The sequence below is a fragment of the Penaeus chinensis genome, chromosome 41, assembly GCF_019202785.1.
Source record: "Penaeus chinensis breed Huanghai No. 1 chromosome 41, ASM1920278v2, whole genome shotgun sequence".
NCBI classification, from domain to species: domain Eukaryota; kingdom Metazoa; phylum Arthropoda; class Malacostraca; order Decapoda; family Penaeidae; genus Penaeus; species Penaeus chinensis.
In genome coordinates this window covers 6,789,362-6,811,454 of record NC_061859.1, presented here as the reverse complement: position 1 = coordinate 6,811,454, position 22,093 = coordinate 6,789,362, and the positions used below count along the sequence as shown (strand labels likewise).

Sequence of the window (22,093 nt, the reverse complement as noted above, 5' to 3'; positions counted from 1 at the left end):
TGTCTAGACAAAAAAAACTATTACGGGCGAGAACGGCCGTTAAACCTCAGATGTAAAGATATAACATCCACCTCATGCGACAAGGTATATGACGCTTACACATGCAATCACGCAAGATGTCCACGTCTGTGGAACAACATGACGGTTCCACAAGACAGGAACAGCTACGGCGCCAAGATGATTGCACAGGCAACAGGGAATGACAAATGGATTCCAGACCATCGTAAATCAAACTATGTCTTACGTTGGTCGATGACTACCACATGCATTAGCGGGTAAATGCATGTGAACAACAACAAAAGCACGAACAAGCAAGCAATCCACTTGCCACCACGACTGATCCTCCGGAGCTCCCTCCCCTGCCCGATCGGTCCCCTGCGCGTCCCCTTCCCCCATCCCGGTGACCTGACGGCCGGCTGACCTGGTCTCTCTCTTTGCCTGGATTCAGAGGCAACTCGGCAACTTTCCATTTTGCTAATCCGTTTTATTAAATCTATAACGAAGGGATTGTCTGAATCATTATGATTTTGTGGTACAGCTGAATCGATTAGGTTAAGAGCTCGTGCCGCATGAGTTCAGGCCGAGTCACGTTTTATATTCACTTCTTCCTGAATGTTAGATGAAAAGAAGCATTTTTGCTCTCATGATGAGCAAGAAAGTGGTTGCCTAAGCCTTTTTGGGAGCATAAGCATGCCGCCTTTCGCAAGAAAAGCTGGGGCAAGATGTTATGCATATTTTCCAAAGATCTCCCTTTTATGTGGATTAAGATAATATTACACCCTTTTCCGAGAGTCGATCACATACCCTTTCGTATTTATCTTTGTAAATAACCACAAAACCAAATAAACTTAAAGCGTCTATTCATCTAATACCTGTGGGCGAATCTACATGTCTACTGCGATAAATACAGTATATTACAGTTAAACATATATCCATCTACATAAGCAGATGTTTATATGCTGAACATAAAGACAGTAATGCTACGCGCATCCACCTGCTAACATTTCTATACATACAGCCTAAAATACTCCTGGTTAGAACTTTCAGCCTCCCAATCACCTAGCTAAGTCTTTCAGCCCTAAAATATGTTGGGCAGTCCATACTCCAGCCATCCCTCCGACCAGCCCCGTCCAGCGCTTCCAGCAGGCAGCCTGTCACAGCCACCATGATGGCTTCCGCACCGAAGACCTTCCCGGCAGCGTCCATCATGGCGGAGGCTTTGGCGCTCTGCAGTTGTTATTCTAAGGATCATCTGGAAACCATGGCTCGCCTGAGGAACTTCGCTGAGGCGCAGACTCGCATTATTTATCCTCACGCTTAATGGATCCTGTAATCGCAGTCTCCCGGTCGTCCTCCTCCATATGTTGCGCGAGATAGGCCTAGCTCATCCATAAATAAATTAAAAGTTTTAATTTGAGCTTTGGCCGCATTCCTACCTACTGCGCTGGACTTAAGGGCTCTGCCTCGTCCACTTCCCTCATGCACTGTCATCCAGCGGCGCCCCCGAGAGCTCCAGGTCCATGGCCCACGAGCTGTCAAAACAACCCCTCGCCTCCTTCACCAGCTTAAAGAAGATCTATGTGTACTCACCAGGATTCTGCCTGTTGTGGTCTGGCCCGAGATGAGCTCCCCCGCCCAGTCCTTGGCTTCTGTGACGAAGTTCCCTTCCATCAGGTTCTTGGGTTTGGGCTGGCCAGGGGGTTGTCCCTGCTGCTGTGCTAGCAGTTTCTCCTTTTCCTGCTGCTTTTGGTACTCCGAGGGGTCCCGGTTCCGGCAGCAGAGGAAGGAGAAGGCCCGCCATATCAGAACTATGAAGATCCCCGCTAAGAACGTGAAGATACTCGACAGCAAGAAGTACCACCATTTTCGTTCTTTTAGACACTCCTCATCTGAGATTTGGGTTGGACCCGTGTCGTCAGACATCGTTAACACTTCATGTCACTCTGCCTCGCAGTCAGATAATGCAAGAGTTGCATCAAAAAACGGAAAAGTATATTGTCTATCACATCGTCAGGTATGTGAAAGGGTGAGTTCCTCTCGGGACAGCCAACGTAACTGTGGCCTCCAGTGCCATCACTGCCATGGCACCTTCGTCTTGGAGTCAATATTGTCGTCGGGCCAATGGGAACCAAGGAAATTGATGACGAAATGTGACGTAACGTTGACGTCATATGTTTTTCGACCAATGGGTGACCTGTCCTAGCTCGAGTCTGGGGAGCTAGTTAGCCAATAAACGTACGCATCACATTCGTGACGTCATAGATGTCTAACCAATCACGCTGCTTCAATTTGTAAATACATATGGCGGAGGAGCTTCAAGAACGCATAGATACCGGTCGTTATACCAAATATTACGAAGGTATGGCTTTAATATCGGTATTAGAGAACCTTTGTATGCAGGGCATAAGTGCATAAGATTAATTTGAAGGAGGAGTAAATGACATCATAACTATTAATGTCTGATTTATAACATTTGTAAACAGAAAAAGGCTACATTTTCATATAAACATAAGCATTGTTTGTTTTTTTCAATACAGTCAGAGTTCAACATTAATGTAGTGGATGCCAGTGTCTTCATGGTAACATACCATTCTTCAAATGTATGCAGTGCAATGTCTGATATTTCTATTAGCCGTTTGATCATCAACTCGTGTCCTTATGAGTAATTTTCTTTCAGATTCATCTTTATTTAAATTTATTGTCCATTGTAATATCCCACAAATATAATAGATATAATTTCAATTTTACATAGCCATGTGGTCCATGGTATTTCCCCTGCAAGTTGATCATAAGAAATTTGGGCTACATGTAGCACATTGGTATACAACTATATAATGATCGTACTAGGATAGGAAAAATCTAATGTCTCATAAAAAAGGGGGAATAAACTATATTTATCGACATGTAAATTAATTAGTACAGGCAAAGGATAATGTCAGAAATGAAGAAAATAGGTTGTGACAAATGCTGTACAGAGTAGAAGTGCACGGCAATCTGGCGGAGATCAGGGGTGTAGCCCCCTAGGGCAGAAACACAACGATGGGGTGGGGGGGGTGTGGGCAAAACTCCCTGGGTTAGGAAGGTTTTGTTGATATTCAAAATACCTTTATGTCACCAATCACAATGATATTGGTATCAGTGGAGTCCTGTCACCCAAATATATAAAAAATATTTTGTGGAAATCTCCACCCAATACCCACAATCTTTACCTCGATTGGAGAGGAGGCCATGAATAGTACAGGGGAAATTGTGGGGTAAAATATTATTAGTATGCAGAGAATGGGTCAATATATAGTCAAATAAAAGGGCTGTGTCCCCTGCAACTCCCCCCCCATAGAAGTCTACTGTTCCCCTATTCTGTCCTGGACAACAACGAATCCACACATGTACAGCAGGATAGCATGTAGGATAGACTCGGCATCAGGCGGTCCCACATGTTGGTTGTGTGCTGTATCCTGCCGTGAATATCTGGAGGATTCTTTGTCTTCCATTACTGGGGTTGCGGGGCAGCAGGCCCACAGGAAGGGAACTGCATTAGATAATATAGTAACTAATTAAGTTTAAAATATTATTATAGTGATGTACTTCATGTATATTTTTAAAATTTTACCCCACAGTTTCCCTGGTGCCTTTAATACCCTCCCTTGCTAACAGGGCCAAGAATGTAGAGGTTTGGGGGTTCCATGACAAATGTACTACATATATGGGTAGTAGAGAGTGAGTAGAATCCATCAAACAATTACCAAAGGTGTCCCCCCCCCCTCATACAGCATTGTTTGTGGATCCCCAGGAGTAATAGGGACACAGAAGGGTGCGGTCTCAATTAATTGTGCTTTCGCTTATATTTGTATTTGTAATTGAAAGCAACAACAGATCACAGATTTCACCATGAATAACTGAAACAAGAAATAATATTGCATGGCTGGTTGGATGGCTTTGTGAAGCTAAAACATTTACCATATAATGTACTAATATTTCAGTTCAGCAAATCAGTGTATAGTTCCAATTTTATACATCCATATGGCACAAAGTAAACTCTGACAGTATTAGAGAGAAAGACAAAATTTAAGACACTTTTCATCTATGGCACTTCTTAACAAGTTGATAATGTGAAAGTTGTAGAGTATATAATACTTTATTATACAGTAAAATATTGGAAGTATAGAAAATAGGTGACAACAGATGCCATGCAAACTTTGATCAGATGAGGGACTGGGGGAAAAGTTCTTGGGTTAGAAAGGATTTTGGTTCATATGGTGAAGTTTGTGGATTGATAGGAGTGCCCCCAAGTTGTTGGCTGGAGTAATAGGGACTTAAAGAGGTGTGGTCACTTCGTAAACAGTTACAGGTATTTTCACACGTTTTCTGAACTGGTCATTTGTGAAGAAAAACAACAGATTCAGGCCCATTACACTGTGAATATAGTGAGTAATAGCACTTTTGTAGTGTCATTTACCCAATACATAAGTTTATATGTATCTTTATTTAGCTAGAAATTCATTGCAGATTTAAAAGTAAATCTTTACAGTACGGATGCATTTGCCAGAGACCTTAGATAGAGCTAAAACTTGGGTAGCACCAAATGGACTTAGGCCATGAACGGTGATTCCACTATCCTTTTCTTTTATTTGTAGTGTTACCATTTGTGTCTGTTGATTATTTCTTGTATATACAACTGCAATTTTTGGTTTTCTACAAGAATATCATCTTCAATTTTCCCAAGCTTAGTGCATTTATACCATATAGATTAACCAATTGCCAGCATACAGTGTGTCAAGACAATGTATCTAATCTATTAATTGGTTGAAGTAGATGAGAGAAAGTTGGGTACTCACATCTGAATTATTTCATACAATAACATGTGCTTTGTTCAGATTTTAAAATTTTGTTATATGAAACTGGTATTTTGGTGAGAGAGGCTGTTTGTAAAATGGATGAATATTAGAAGATACTCAGTGGCTTCCAGTACAGGATCTTAATTTTTTTTATTTTTTTTTCGCATAATTATATTGGCAGTGTATTTATATTATGAATCAATAGGAAAAATCTAAGGACACTCATAAAAAATAAAATGCTTTTACAAGAGACCAATGAAAACTAGTTTTTTGTAGGGGCTGACAGCCATACAAAAATAACTATGCTTGGAGAGCTGTGATTAATGTACTTGAACATTTATATAAAATATGTTCTTATGATTAATCTGCCTCCTCATCAGAATATTCAAAATCAATATAAACTGTAAGAATATATGAAATTAATGAGTCCATGTCAAGATTAGAGATGTTTATCAACAAAAATGATTTTAAATGCACTCAGACTCAGGACAGCAGATGAAAAAGGATAATGATACATTCCTTGAGGTTTGGTTATCTGCTAGTGCACTGGCGCCCATAGCCTCGTTCCAAGGGTTACATGTGCGGACTATGAAATCCATGCTCATATGTGCCAAATTTTTCATGATGGTACTTTCCTGCCCTCAGCCAAAATTTTTCCATGATGGCATATTCCCACCACCTGGCCCTCAACCAAATTTTTTCATGCCATGACAACCATATCACCTAGATCCAGTTGGTTAAAGTAAAGTACTGAAAAATATCTAGCGATAAGAAATTTTCCTTCACAGTGGATGTTATTATTACTGTTAACCTTAAATTTATCAGTAGTATATGTTTATAAATGTTTAGTATACTAGACTAGAAAAAGATATTACAACATTACAGTTATTAGGTTATGTACTATATTAAACTTATTCTTATGCATTGCCTATCATAAATAAGGAATACCCCTCCCTTACAGCCTTCCCTCAAACCATCCATTAATTGGGGAGTTAAGGATGAGGGTGTGGATGTGATCCTCTGATATTATTAAGGGATGAAAGACACTTGAAGGTCCCACAAAATGTCTTGTAATATGGATGTTAGTCTCAGAGGGGTGCAATTACTTTTTAAACAATTGCTATATTGGCTAGTTGCTGTTTAAATGATCCAGAGTTTCTGAACTTGCTCCCTTTCCTACCCCCTCCACCTGTATGTGCAGTGGTTTGTAGAGAGGGGTCTGCAAGGAGGGATATAGGAATTCAAGTAGGGTAAATGATGAACAGCATTTTCAAATGCTCTATTTTCTTTGTAATGGCCTGGAAATATCTAAACTTCTGTTGTGACAACTGTGTGCGATAAGATTTGTTAATCTCTGCTGGAATGCAAAGACCTCAGCATCACTTCATACAGTCCCATTCTAAACACTTATCAAAGATGTTTGAATGATTTCTTGTCACAAGAGTTTGGCAGGGATTTTTTAGTATATGATAAGTATGACTTTGCAGAGTAGATACATATTTTGATATGTATTTTGAATGAATGATGTGCTATATTATTTTGTTTCTGTGGTAGATGTTAAGAAGATGCCCATCAGTCCATCTGTAATAGATTTGCTTATTCAGATTAGTGCAACCTCTACATCTGTTGGCACTCCAGCAAAGGCCAACTCTCTTTCCATGTATACTCTACCAAATAAGAATGTACATGAAGGAGGTTTGTTGAAGTGTTGAGGCTGCACCACTAAGAGAATAGTCTTTCCAAGCCCTACTTTGGAAGCTCCTAGTAGTAACTTGTTGAAGTTGTGAGCTTCCTATTAAAAAAAATAAAGAAAGATTCATGTACACCTCTGGCTAGCTTTCTGTGGTAGCCATAATGTCAGCTCATGCTATAGTAACATGCATTTGATTTAGTTTTATTTATTTATTTATTTATTTATTTTTTATTTTTTATTTTTTTATTTATTATTTATTTATTTTTTATTTTTTTGAAGGCTTGTCAGAAGTCCCTGGCAGAATTCAGCTTAACATCAAAAGCAGTCTTCCCATAATGTAATAGACCTTAAGAGGTAAAAAGATTCCATGTCTGTAGGAGTGGTGTGTTAAGAGACAGGAACACCATAGTAATGTTTTCTGTTCATTAACATTTGGTGAATGAGAAAGAGCATTCTCCAATACAAGGAGGGTTTTGTTGACCAAGTTGTTGTGCTTTGAAGGCTGACAAGTAATTCACAACAAAAACATGGAATATCATAAAGATGAACCCAAGTAGACTTGTGTGTACCCTTTAGTGCACATGGGTTCTCTGTACTGTAAACCAAATATGACTTGAGTGTCATTTTTCCCTTATCATTACCACCCAATGCCAGTGTCAGCCTTGAAGCCTATTGCAAACTATTCATCTTTGGTAAAGATTATTCCAAAATTTGCTTATAAATTTTGTCCAGAAAGAATAAAAAAAATTGTTATTTACTGATACTGATCAGGCTCCAGTCTCAAGTTCTCATCAGATTTATAATGTTTGAGCTCATAGTATTCAAGGCTAACTGTTTTCTTTCTCCTTCAGATGCCTCTAACTTCCCATGACCAGCTTTATGCTTTTATTAATGATCATACAGCTCCATTTCCAGTAGTCATATCCTTGGGTGCACATAAACTGGGAAAGTGTAATTGTAATGTAAATAATGATGTGGCTTAGGGACCACAGCTGAGTAACAAAACTATCTTTATTTGATGATAAATCTCCAGGAAGCATCACAACAAGTGGTACCTGTTCCTGCCATGTTCAAGCAGAATGTAGCTTTCTATCTGACTGATAGTTGATCTAATACTATTATGATTAGTAGTCAATAAACAAATTAAACATGTGGGAATTGTGATATCAGGAGGTGGCTCTGTTCCCAAATAAATGTGCTTTAGTCAAAGTGAAATTAAAGTCTGATAAAGGGTGAAGTCTGAAGCAGGAGCTGTGAATATTATATTTATGCATTGAATAACTTCTTTATTTTTTTCTTTCTCTCTTTTTATTTATGATTAAACTATTTTGATAGATATTAATAAATATAACTCTTGTAGTCCTCTCTGAGCCCCCCCCCCCCCCCCCTATGACACCTAGTTTGAGGACCACAGGTTTAGTAATATAAAAATGTTTTCTTCAGGTTTCTGACTATTGACATCTTCTCTTGGGAACAGGACAGTCCTAGAATCTATACAACATGGACTACGATTCTGATGACAATGAGGTCATTGAATCTGCCACCGTTGACCTTGGGGAAAAAGGTGGCCTCTCTTCATGTGGATATTGGTTAGTTTATAGAAATTTTCATTCTAGTTTCTGTGTCATTGCTGTATGTCATTACTTTCCTTAAATATATATATATTTTTTTTTATGTGTGTTCTGTGTTGTCATAAAATATTATTAAAATCATGATTTAATGAATGTAATTTAAATTAGCCTTTTTAAAGATAATAGAATTTTCCACTTTTTATGACTGCATAAAATTTGACAGAATTAAACATTATCATTTATATTATCTACCCACCAGTGGCAAGCTCCGAAACCTTGTGATTGTAGAGCTGATGTGTTGGCAGTGTGGTTCCTGGTTCCATGAATCTTGTATCACATACCAGCTTGGGAAATTGGTACCATTTATGCTGAACTACACCTTTACATGCAAGAACTGTTCAACAAATGGTGTTGAATCCTTCAAGAAGACACAAGCCCGTAAGCAGTTTTCTTTCAGTATTTGAACATATATATATTTATTGATTCTGAGGACCCATATATGTATATATAATTATATATATATTTTTTTTTATAAAATAGTTTAGTACTACCTTCTTCTTTTGAAAACAGAGCTGCGAGACATGTGTGTAACAGCCCTGGCAAACCTACAACAGCAAGCTATGGGAAAGGAAAAGGAAAGTCGATCAGGACCTTACCTTTTTAGTCTACAGAGAGACATTATTCCCTTCCTGGAACAACACTGGGAGGCCCTGACCACTGCAGCACGACGTACCACCCAGTCTTGGCATGCTACTGTAAGTTTCGTTTCCTTTCTTCTTCTTTTTCTTCTTCTTTTTCTTCTTTTTTTTTCTTCTTCTTCTTCTTCTTCTTCTTCTTCTTCTTCTTCTTCTTTTTTATCATCATCATCATCGGCCTGAATTGAAAAGACAAGGTGGATATTTTGTGTGTTTTTCTTTTTCTTTTTCTTTGTTTCTTTTTCTTTCAGAAATACTGAAGTTGCTGTGTCTGGTTTGGTTCACATAAAGCTTTACCATACTTTTCCACAGGTGATTAGTCAGGTTTTTAGCCTTTTGCATTCAAAGAAAATAATTGATGTAAGCCATTTCTTAATACAGTTGCAGAGAATTCTGATGAAAGAGGTAGATTCCTCTTTTGCTGTAGAAGAAACAAGAAAAAGTGGGGAGCCAGGCCCACACCACCCCTTCTTTGGTTTGCTCACCTCGGACCTGACGCTGATCCGGCCCATAGCAGACACCCCTGGTGGGTGGAGGTCCCCTCTCTCCGGCTCCTGTACGTATATAATCCCCCCTCTGACCCTATTGCCACCACCAAAATTCACCCCTCATGTCAAGCACCCTGTATCTCTGATGGCTTTGCCTCCATAGGGTGTTAAACTCAGATCATTCAGACTAGGAAAAAACAGGGAGGGCAGGCAGGATGTGTTTTGAGATATATTGGGAAGACATGGAGCATAGAACAGAAAAATATAGATGTGAAGATTATTAAAAAAGAATAGTTTAATGAATGTTTGCGAGTTCATTAAAGGTAACCATTCGCAATTCTTTTATTATATATAGATATAGTCTTTTCAAAATTTACTATACAATCTTTATTTTCTGAAAATAGATAAGAAAAGAGCAATGTGAAACAGTGACAGGAGATTGGGTGAATTATTTTGGATAATGACAATATGATGAACTTTTAAAAATCAATTCGAAAAAATAGTAATCAAAAGCTCTCCATGATGCAAATTATCCATATGACAAACTAGTTTAACACCCTGAGCATTAATGAATCATGTATCACTCAGCAGACACTTAATTGCTTATGCTGGATCCAGCGAGACAAGGCTTTCCGTGCTGGCTTAATGAAACTGAGTTACCTTGGAATGTGTCAGTCAAGTCATTGAAAGACACCAAAAAGACCATTCTTTTGGTTTTGTGTTGACTTTTTCATGTGCTTGGTAAAAGGGATCAGTAATTGGAGTGCTTGTTTCACTGCTTCAGCTGTCTGGCATTTTGTTAGTTTTATTGGATGTAGGTATTATCTGTCCAGGACCTTGGACTGATTGTGTAAAGAAAGTTGTCTTGTAGAGGGCCAGATGTAGCCTTATGAGTGGGAGTTGCTTGTTCTTAGATATAAACTTACTGCTAGATGTAATGTTTATACAAATGATTGTTGTTCTTAAACCAATAAAAGCAAGGACATTGAGAACCAAACAGCTTCAATTTAAACATATTGATTTGTGTAACCAGCTGGAAAAGTTACATTTATTGAAATTAAGCCTCATAAAATCTGCATAAAATTTCCTACGATTACCACTACCATGAGTGTTTGGGTCTTTGTCTACAATTGACAATAGACACTGTTACCCAGGCATTGTGACAGATATGAGCTGTTACGCATGTTCATATGCATAATTGTTTATGGAGTTTTATATACTATCAAATGCTAATGTTAAGTGTTTATCAGTGTGTATGGTAATGTTGGAAGAATTATTCTGAGCTACAAGCTTTCCATCAGGCAGTGGATTTTAATCTAGATATGTGGCCAAGCACCCAGGACATCTGATTGTTATCTTTATTTCTAAAGTATTTTGCAGGGAATGAAACAGCCTTTAAAAGAAAAAATCCAGAGGTATTCTGAGCAGAGCAATATTAAGCTGTTTCACAATTTTGCACAACGTGACAAAAGATGTGAAGGAGAATGCAGCACATGGAGAGTCAATGAGCTTAAACTTAGAGCATCAGGTTTATGGAAGCCTGAAATATATATGTAATAAAGGTCAAATGCATTGTTAATCAATGTATTTTTTAATATCAGGATAATTTTACATGATCTCTCCCTATATTTATATATTATATATTTATTTTTTATATATATTAGTAATTTTGTAAATAAGATCATTCACATAAAGATCCTGTAAATAAATGTAAAGTATTCTTTAGTCATAGCAAATTATAAAAAAAAAAAAAAAAAAATGTGATGTTACCCTTACAGTTATGTAAGAAAAGTTATAGACAATGGAAGCATAGAAAGACCAGGATGCCATCATTCATATATAAAAAAGGTGTATGTGGAAAATGTATGATATTATAATCATAACAATATGTGTATTGAATACAAAGAAAATTAGCCAAAATATGTTGTAAATACTAGAAAAAAATATTCCAGTACTTTCTTTTCTGGCTCTAAGGAATTTGCATTGTGTTTCTGCAGTATTGGGAAGTCATTCAACATTACTGAACAGCCATGTAATTGTTCCCCCACTTTCTATTCTGTCTTATATAGACTAATGGATATACAGTTTCTAATTAAGTTGATAAAATTTGTGTTGATGCTTGAATGTTCTAACTCTAGTTTGTGTTCACTAAATGTTTTCTGATGTTTATATCCTGATACTTAGATGTTTAACAGCATGACTAGGATCACACGGACTTCTAATGTTAGCTTTGATGGAAGTGGAAAACATCAGTTGAATAATGTGAAGTTTGAGGACTAATGCTTCCAAAATCTGTGATTGATTTCCTCAGCTGATTATGTTCACAATAAAAACAAAGAAATATGGCTCATCTTGGATCCTCAGAGCTTAATTTTTTTTTTCTTTTTTTCTTTTTTTTTTTTTACTCTGATGTGGAGAAATAAATGTTTGCAGTTCTGACCTAACCTCATGAGAGCCACACGGTTGTGAACATGTCTATGTCGTCAGAGGGAGAAAAGGAATGGATAAAGGAGGCTGTACATTCGAAGGCCCCATTCCCTGTCCATCCTTTTTGTTTTGTTTTGTTTTTTGTTTTCTTTTTCTTTTCCTTTTTTAAAACTATTAAAGTTCAAGAACCAGCCTTTTGTAAACACTTGGTGTGTGAGCGGGTGAGAGGGGTCACCAGGAGCCGGTAAGATGCTTGTTTGTATCTTTATGTTGTCTGTGCTTGTGCATAAAGTTAATGGGTGTAATATTTGGAGAGCTTACTGAGGGAGCTTCTGTGGTCATGGCTGTAGTAGATGGTTGATTTATGTTGTTTAGAGTTAGTGAAAATGAGTTGATAAATGTAGAGCTCACTCGTATTGTTCTATTTGCAAGCTAGATTACATATTGGTATTATGCTTCACGTTTACTGAGCTCAGATAATGTTATTATTTCTTTGTATTAGAGGCTCAAGTTTTTGTTCCTTGTTTTTGGATATCTTATACTTATTTTTGATACTGTTATGTTGAATATATGTAATTGCCCTTGAAGAAATAGAATTGCTAGTAAGTAGGTAATTATTCATACCTACAAAAGCTTTGGGAGTAGCATGGTGTACACTGAAATTTTACTGCACACACAGATCAGTATTTCAGTGGGACAGTGCCATTCTTGCTTTTATGTGATAACTGATTTCAGCTAATAAAACATAATGGAAAGGATTGACACCTACAGCAATTGGGTTATGGCAAGCCTTCTAACATTTTTGTCAGTTATTATACAATAGCCAAAAATGGGAACAGAGTGGCTTAATATACATTACACTGACAATAACTTTGGTGCTGAGATTTTCTTGTTTTTATCTTTTCATTTGTATCATAACCACCAATGCCACCTACATTATTCTAATTTATTTTAGCTATTTTACTGTTTGATTGTTATATTTTTATTGTATCTTTGATGAATCTTTTGAACTTTTGTTGCTTTTCTTTTTTCCTTTCTTTTTCTTCTTCTTTTTTTCATTATTATTTCATTTCTTGTATTCCTTGTCATGTTTACATTCTTAGTCTGTGATATTTGTTTTTTATCAGTTGTTGGCATTTGTCACTCAAATATATATATTATGTACTTGTCTGTTGAACCTTGCACTTTTTATTTCAGTAACTATTTTGGTAATCAACTGGTCTGCAGTCTAACTTTTTTTTTGTCATTTTGATGATATTTTGGAGTTTGGAAATATTTCTGGTATTTACATTATACTTTTATACCCGATAATGTATCTTGATGGAGATACGCAAATTGTGATCAACCATTTTTCATTTAGAAATATGTTTAGATTTGATATGTCTGTACAGATCGACAAAATTAGTTAATTAATGTCTAGAATTTCAAGGCATATAAACCAGTTATAAGACCTCTGTCAGTATAGCAAGTAATGTTTTGTATTATAAAGGGCAATTAGATATATTAACTATACCATTGCTTTCCATAGAAAACATTTGGGCCATTCTATCTTTTCTTTTAACTTCACCTTTTTTCACTTTGTTTTCCTTTTTCCTTTTTTATTTTCTTCCCTTTCTTTTTCTTTCCATTTAAAAAAATCTGAGTAAAATTCAGATCCTGCATGTGATGTATTTCACTGTGCACCAAAGTGTTGACATTCAGGAAGCACAACTAAAAGATCTTCTATCTATAAGGGCTCTGCTTCTTTTCCTTCCTATTTTTTTCACATATGTTCTTTTTAACTTATTAATTATCCTTTTCTCTATTTCTTTTACCAACAAATTGAATGCTGCCAAATTACCTTTCCCCCCCATTCTGCATTTACTTGATGTAGGCATAGGAAATGGTGATAAGAACATATAAAGTGGCACAGAAGGATTGTAGCATCAAAAACAGGCAGGAGTTTTAATCAGGGACATTTGAAATTTTTAGCTTTCTTTGGCATGTTGCAGCAGTGCTGTCTATTTGAATAGTTACAGTGGCTTCTGTTGAGGAGTGTGACTGAAATGTTGAGGATAAGCACACTTTTGTGGATGTGAGGAGATTAATACATGAATGCATGCATGGTTGACGTGTTTATTACTGTTTCCAGTGATTGGATAGCTATTTTGTTTTTGTTGATGTTTTATTTATTTTTGTTATTTGTGATATAACTTTGTTTTTTCACGATAATTGCTAGATGTGAGCACCTTTATGCCCAGTAGGCAAAAGGTTATTGCCTTTGACATTTATTTTTGTATTTTATTATAGGTGTTGAAATGTCTGTTGGATAAGCACAGGGTCTGTCTTTGTTTCACCTCAGAATATTAGGTTACATGAAATGCATTCACCTATAACTCATTGATGCCTAAAAGTGTCTTAATATACTAATTTCTTGATGTTTAATCCTATGTGTGTGTGCCTGCATAAGCAAAGACTTCATTATATGTCTACAAGAATGTTTGAATTCATATGTGTGTATGTATTTTGGGCACAAGTGTTTTGAGACACAAGGGTAGAATATATTCAGAATGCCTTGTAGAAAAGAAAGTTGATGAAACTAATCAACTTCGTAACTGTGTGTAGTATTAAGTATATATCCATTTATATGTATAATTTCCCCCTTAGACAGTTAAACATTGCCGATAATTAACAGTAAAGTGTAGCGACTGCTTTTTTCATCGTTTGTGTCAATGTTATGCAGTCAGTATTAAGGTAGCTTGGTCATAGCTTGCCATGTGCATGTAAAGTTATTTCACAGTCAGTTTTAATTTTATTATTTTTTCCTGTAGGTAATATGTAGTATAAATAAGTATCAAAGACCATCTAGTAAAGGAGAGAATGTTGTCATATTTTCTTGCATCTTGCACTAGAAGTAGGCACAGGAGCTGTTAACCGGTAGAGACAAGAATTTATTTTCATTATTTGATTTCAGATTCCTGGGGTAAGGTGACTGTGAAGATCATAATACTATTGAAAGGGCTTTTACAGTTTGATTATGTGATTTTCATAAACCTGCTTATTTTCCTGGGGAGTTCAGGGTGATGATATAAACTTTTTGGAAGATTGTCCTACAAGAAATTGTCTTTTTCACTGTAACAATGATTATTGGATATTTTCTGAATAATAGATGGATTAACACCCTAATATATATTGCTTCTTAGCATTAACATATTTGATAGGTATGACAGCTGGTACTATTAATTTGTGCTTTAATTGTTTTCATAACTGATCAGAGATGGCAAAAAGTATTTTAATGTAATCATTGCTGAAGTTGTTGCATGTTTGCATTCAGTTGCATGTCAGTTTCTAGTACACTCAAAGCTGTTTTGTGAAATAATGCAGTATGGTTAATTGTCTTTTCCTCACACATCAATCTATTTATTATTTGCTTGATTGCCACTGCATTAAAGCTCTTAACCAAAACTAACAGTTATGAATAATTAAAAAGAAATTGATATGTTTTTGCATTAAATATTTGATTACTCCAGGGACTGGAGCTGCACTAATACAGCTTTCACGTTGGTGGCTCCTCTCACACAGCTCAACAGCAGACAAGTGGCAAGGGGCGAGGAGCTAAGCGAAAAATGCCAGACACAACTGCCGGCAACAAGAAGGCGCGTGGGGACATGCCTGCACCCAAGTTGCATGGATACCCTGTTGACCACCCCTTCAACAGAGATGGTTATAGATACATTCTTGCAGAGCCAGATCCTCATGCACCCTTTAGGTAAGAGTGTAAGGGGATGACATTGCCCTCCCATATCAGAAGTTGCAGTATAATACTTTGTATTGATGGGTATTTTGCATCTGTATACATCAATATATATCTGTCTGAAGGCTTAAAACACAGATCCATACTTTTAAAGACAGAACTGCAATTGTCAGTGCACTAGCAAGTATACGTGTTTGTATTTTATATGTGGATTTTTCCTTTGCATATCAATAGCTACAGTTATAATACAAGAAACACACAGAATTTATACATTGGAACTTTACAGACAAGAGTTTGATGAGAGTAGTGACTGGGCAGGCAAGCCTATTCCTGGTTGGCTATACCGTGCCCTTAGTCCGGGGGCTGTCCTGCTGGCTCTCCATGACCGTGCACCTCAGCTCCGCACTGCTGATGACCGTCTGGCGGTAACAGGAGACAAGGGATACTGCCTCATCAGAGCAACTCATGGTTTGTATAAAATTCACTTATAATGTTATTCTGTTTATTTACTATTTACGATTTCTTTAGTTTAGCTATTCTAATTATACTTTGATTTACATTATGACAAAGGATGTTTAGGTCAAATTCTGCTAGTTATATCCACAATGCAGCATGTGGGTGACTTTGAACTTACAGCAAAATATGTAATCCCTGTGGTGCCTATGACATTGCTTCATGCTAGGATTGCACTATGGTCTTTCTGCATGCCATCCACAGAGCAATTGATATATGCCAAATTTCACCTTGTGGCTGTATTGCACCATGGTATCATTAGGTGCCATTTACAGTGCACCATTAAATACCATCCATGATACAACCAATTGTACCATGGCATCACAACATGCCATTCACAGTGCAGCATAATTGTGCCATGGTATCACTGTATGCTATCTGCAGTACAGCTGTTAACATTAATACTAATTCAGGGTTTGGTGAAAAGCTCTTGTGACTTCAGTCAAATTGCGACTGTATGTTTATTTCTCTTCTAAATTACCCCATGTACAAGCAATGGCTTGAGTTACCATTCACTGACAGTGTAGAACTTAAACTCAGGTCAGCAAGATTGCAAAATGATAATGTAACCACTACAGCATCTCTGGTGAATAGGGTAGGCATAAGCTCAAGCTTATTCCTTCCTTCATTTTTTCAGTTTCAAACATCGTTTCTCAAACAGGATATGGAACCACCTCTGATTTTTGTATAAGCAAGACCAAATGTGTTTTCAGTTACATTTAGCTATTTTGCTAGTGGCTTGTTACTGGTAGAAATTAGGGGTTAGTAAGTTAGATTTACTGTTATTATTGCTACTAATGGTAGGGTTTTTCATGCAAAAGTTTTATGCAGACAAAGATGAAATTATGTGCAAAACACATGTTTCTTTTCATAATGCTACACTTTATACAATTAATTTCTCATGGTAACCTGATAAGGGATGGTATAGTTTATTTGACAAAAAATTTACTTTTCGAATGATATCTATCTTCGCAAATACTGAGAAATTTTGCAATAACAGAAACGTCCACATAATTTTACAAACACTAAAATTTTTAGTGATGGTGTGTGTAAATGATGACTAGTACTCAAGTTAGACAGATTTACTACAACATTTTTAAACAACCTTTCATAAAACATTTAGGGTCTATTTATTAAACTCTTAGCTTTCATCTTGGAGCTATATGGTAGTGGGAATAAGAAGGAGCTGCTATCTATATATGTTATCAGCGTTAATGAGAGTGTGGAGAGGTGAACACCTACATTGTGATTTGTCTCCGGTCTACCAACTAGTTGTACATGAATGGTAAAACACACTTCTGTTTAGATACTATGGTAGAAATACCCACAACGCAAAAACTACTTTTTGCATTGTGGGTTTTTCTACCACCTATATATGTATTCTATGGAATTCCTGTATTAGTCTCCACATATATATAGAACTGAAAGTAGCTTTGGTGTATATTTTTTCCTTTCATATTTACATGTTTTCATTATTTTATTGTTCATATTTGTCAGCTTTAACTGTTCATTGTTTCACTATAGAATGTGTTAGCCAATTTTTATGGAGATGATTTCTTTATATTATTGTCTTGTTTTGTCTTTTCTTGCAAAATCATAAAACTTGTTGCTGTAGCTAGATAATTCATATATATAAGGGCTTAGTTTAGATAAATTGACAGTTCATATGCCCTAACATGCTTAGCTACTATTTCATTGACTATTTTTATAAACACATGAGTAATGTCTGCCAAATTTATGTATTTATGTAATTTCATCGATATTATTTTATATTTCCATAGTCATTTTTATTTTGTTTGTTATTTGCTTAGGTATAAATATAACCAGTGACTGGCACCATCTATAACCTTTGTAAGTATGGCAAGCTTCCCTTTTCCCTCCTGAAAAATTCATAATCTGTGGTATTGGATCTGGCAGGAGTGAGCCGAGGAACCTGGTACTGGGAATGCACGATAGAAGACCAACCTGAAGGGTCCCACACACGACTCGGATGGTGTCAGCAGCTTGCTAACCTCCAGGCGCCCCTTGGCTATGATAAGTTTGGTTACTCCTGGAGATCAAGGTGAGTGGGGATACCAACTTTTTGAAGGCTTTAGAATGGGATAAGGCTTTCCCCCCCGGCTGCTGTTTAGTTTAAAGTTTAGTGTAAAGCATAGGGAATGATTTTCTTGTGGATTATTTTCCAGCTGTATTTATTAGCTTAGTTGGTTGTCCATGTAAATGAAATCTTTGGAAATGAAGAATATAATTTTTTTAGATTTAGTAAAACATGCTATTGATGAAGGTGTGAAACCATTTTTCAGAAAAGGAACAGTTTTCCATGAGTCAAGAGGGAAGCACTATGCAGACACAGGCTTCACAGAGGGGGACGTATTGGGAATCATGATAAAGTTACCAGAGAAAAATCCTGTTTCCCGCTTCCCTCCCACTTATAAAGATAAGGTAGGATTTACACCTAGTATCAAAATGAATATTTATTTTGATCTATGATTGATGTTGAGATATTTTTTTTCCATGTTTATTAGTCACAGTGCTTTTTTTTTTTTGTAATAGAGATTTTGATAAGCCATGTCTATAAAATAGCTAATTGAACTACATTAGTAGTGCCAAATGGAACACAATCTATACTTACTCTCCTAATAATGCTAATATTTCCCTCCAGCCTTTGGTAAAGTTTCGCTCCCACCTGTACTACGAGGATAAAGATGACCTTCCTGAGGCTATCAAAAACCTTAAAGCTCTCAAAGGATCCAAAGTTCTGTTCTTCAAGTAAGTTGATGATGTTTTGGTACAAGGGAAATGTGATATACCATTTTTTATAGTGAAAATCTGTTTATTGGGAACAGTAGTTTTACTCTGTTTTCACATTTACACTCTTAAAAGTCATAAAAAGTAGATTTCATATTATCTACTCTGCAGATCGTAAGTGATGTATTAATCCATATGCCTTTTGTAACTACATCAGATTTTCAATCCATTTCCTTACTTTTTCAGCTTTATTGATTACTTTTGCGTATTTTTTTTTTTTTTTTTTTTTCAATTGCTAAATTTATATGCACATTTAATTAAAATGTCCCCAGATATACTGTAGATAAATTATACATTGAGAAAATACATATATATGTAAACGAAATGAGAAAGACATTTTTTGAAGTATTTAAACTTTATCCACAAACCTGTTTTATACCAACCAAAGAAAGAACATTCAAAATTTATCTGTAACTCTCATGTACATCAAAAGTTGACAGATAAAGCATTTGCAATAGTAAAAACATATGGGTAATTAACAGTACACCAACAGAAAGCTTTCTTATTGTGATACATAATATATATGTTCTACATGACTTAAAACTATCATAACAAGACAGAAAATTATGCTAAAATGCAACAACAATGAAACTCTTTACATACATGCAGTTGTAGCTTTGTGTTGAATGTATTTTGATATCTGTATAGAAAATCTGTCGATGTCTAGAAATGTATGTTCTCTATTAAGATTTTAAAGCTTTCTTTGCTTAGTCTTAGCAGTTGCAATATTATTTATCCTTATATAAATACTCAGTACAGGAAAAGTTTTGGGTTTTGAGGCAAGACCTTGCCTCTATTGTTTCTCATCTTCAAGAATACTTTTTTGTTTGTCCTCGATTGTGGATTATTATAATAAGATCTTTTTTTTTTTTAAAGGAAGAAAGTATTTAAACATTATTTGTATTACCACCAAAATATATTCACCATAACTCTGGTTGATTATTTAATCAAAAATTATTTTACAGAAATGGCAAATGTATAGGTGAGGCTTTCCAAGACATCTATGGTGGTACATATTATCCTGCTGTGTCCCTCTATCGAAATATTACAGTCTCTGTCAACTTTGGACCAGATTTCAAGCATCCACCTAAGGAACCGGAATTCAGAGGGGTAAGTGTATCTGCTTTTTTATTTATAATTTTAGCTCTTGAGATGGAATTGTATATGAATGGAAAGGATTGCCATAAAAAAAAAGATTATTTTGTTTTAATCTTAGATTTTCTAATTTAATCTTTATTTTGAGTATATTTGTATAAAAAGGTCATCATGTTCTGTTTTTTTATGAATATTTGAGAATTTTCATAGAAATTACTTTAAAGAATTTTTTTCAAATATAGTTTTCAATGACACTGTACCTGCCCAAGACCTTTTCTTATATCTCTCTTCATCCATTTGACTAGTTATGATAGGGTAATTAGTACCAGTGGCTTTATTAGCATATGCTTTTATATAAGGAAGCAGAGAAAATGTCTCCATGGTTTAACCTCTCTTTTAGAGATGAATAAGTTATTACTTTTTGTGTTGATTGTTTTTTGTTTTTATATTTGCACTTTCACATATCTTTCAATTTACTCAACAGATGCATGAGCGTTGTGAGGAGGCCATGGTAGAGCAGACGCTGGCAGATATGACATACTTTGTAGAAAATGAAGGAAAATTACGACTTGATGTGTTTACATAAGAAAATAATGTTTGCTGATTACTTTTTATACTTCAGGATGGTATTATTAAAATCTCATCCAGGATACAATATAATTTATGTAACCTAATGTATTAAAGAAAATGAAAAGTGATTTTGTGTGTTAATTTACCCACATATACAGGTAGCAACTGAGAGCTTTAAATTCCCAGGAATTTAATTAAAGAATATAAAAGAATCTTGAGGATTTTTAGCCCATTACTTGAGTCAACAAACATACATCAAGATAAGCTGATGTTGATGAGTCATATGCAGGAGTTGATTAATATGTAGCCAACTTTACCTGTTATCAAAAGAAACAGTGCGGTTTCGTTACGCATTTCCTCTAAATAAAGTTCAAGGCTAATGTGTCTTGTGTCTTCTCATTTTTATTCACTTTTTTTAAAGTATAAGCCAAGTTTTGCTTATATTAAGTTATCAAGGAGAATCTAGTGTACATTTGCCAACATATTCCTTTGGGCGTACACACGTGTGTGTGTGGGGGGGGGGGTGCCTATGTGCCTGCGTCGGTGTGCCTGTGTGCCTGTGTGCCTGTGCATGTGTAAGACAGGAAATGTGAGTAAAAGTTGCACATATTACTATATGTCTTGCTTTGCAACCTAAATTTACGAACTTCCCAAGTACTCAGATGATTGTGTTTATTGAAGTAAACCGAAGACCCTGAGCGTGAACAGCAGAATTCCTATTGTGCTAAAGAAGCAGAGGCAGAAGCTGTCCGTTTAACCCCAAATGTCTCTTCAATCCTTCTAGATACTCCGACTTTTGCCTTGTGTTACTCTCACCCCTTTCATGCATTTTAATAGTTCGTCCTTCCTCTCGTGAATCTTCTCACCGTTTCATGTATACTCTCCCCGTCTCACCCATTTCCCCCTTCCCAGGGAGAATTCTCTCCCGGGGTCTGGCATCCTCTCCCTGTCTTAAGAATTGACTCTCCGTCTCACGCATCCTCTCCTTGTCTAAAGAATCTTCGCTCCGTTTCTCACGTCCTCTCCCTGTCTCTCGCGGCCCTTCTCCCTCTCCCGCATCTCTTCCCCATCTCACACATCGTCTCCCCATCTCTCGCGTCCTCTCCGGCTCACGAATTCTTTCCTCCGTCTCAAAAAACGTATCTAGCGTTATCTTCCTCTCCACCTCTCATGCCTCCTCTCCTCGTCTTCAGAATTCTCTCATTATCGCGCATCTACTCCCCGTTTGTCGCATTCTTTCCCCGTCTGTCGCATTCTCTCCCCGTCTCACGTCTTCTCGTCTTAAAAACCCTCTCATTGCCTCTCGCACCCTTTTCTCGTCTCTCGCGTACTCTTCTCGTCTTAAGAATCTTCTCATTGCCTCTCGCGTCCTCTCCTCGCCATGGTCTCCTGCGTCCTTTCCATCTCCCCGTCTCACACCCCCCCTCCCTGTCATAAGAATCCTCCCTCCGTCTGTCACACCCTCGCCCTGTCTTTAGAATCCTTTCCACACACACTCGCACTTGTACATATGATACAGTAATTAACGATATTCAGTCATTTCGAGATACCTCCTTTCAGTGTTCTATTCCTATATTCAGTTTAAATTATTAATTTATTTGTTTGAGTATTTTTTTCTATTTAAGTTACTTTAATGAAGATTTCTATTTAAGTTACTTTAATGAA

The 22,093-nt window shown here is 36.4% G+C and overlaps 2 protein-coding genes across 9 annotated transcripts in view; one reads left to right on the top strand and one right to left on the bottom strand.

Annotated features, from left to right (window-relative positions):
* Positions 1-2,092, bottom strand: part of LOC125047433 (calcium-activated potassium channel slowpoke-like) — a 316,251-nt gene extending 314,159 nt beyond the window's left edge. For all 6 annotated transcript variants that reach the window (XM_047645630.1, XM_047645632.1, XM_047645631.1 and 3 more), the window contains exon 1: positions 1,591-2,092. In XM_047645630.1, the coding sequence (XP_047501586.1) occupies positions 1,591-1,923 (333 nt within the window). In that variant the 5' untranslated portion in view covers positions 1,924-2,092. The remainder of the gene's footprint in view (positions 1-1,590) is intronic.
* A 156-nt stretch (positions 2,093-2,248) lies between these two features.
* On the top strand, positions 2,249-20,556 carry LOC125047537 (set1/Ash2 histone methyltransferase complex subunit ASH2-like). Of its 3 annotated transcripts, none has more exons than XM_047645809.1 (12): positions 2,249-2,359; positions 8,006-8,117; positions 8,359-8,537; positions 8,670-8,854; positions 9,176-9,350; positions 15,271-15,457; positions 15,729-15,910; positions 17,873-18,017; positions 18,259-18,397; positions 18,618-18,724; positions 19,729-19,873; positions 20,343-20,556. In XM_047645809.1, the coding sequence occupies exons 2-12, from the start codon at positions 8,029-8,031 to the stop codon at positions 20,442-20,444; spliced, it is 1,635 nt and encodes a 544-aa protein (XP_047501765.1). In that variant the 5' UTR covers positions 2,249-2,359; positions 8,006-8,028; the 3' UTR covers positions 20,445-20,556. The 3 variants fall into 3 exon arrangements, with proteins under 3 accessions (XP_047501765.1, XP_047501766.1, XP_047501764.1); XM_047645810.1 differs by having other exon boundaries at positions 2,291-2,359; positions 7,972-8,117; positions 9,176-9,320; XM_047645808.1 differs by having other exon boundaries at positions 2,291-2,359; positions 7,972-8,117.
* The last annotated feature ends 1,537 nt before the right edge of the window (positions 20,557-22,093 follow it).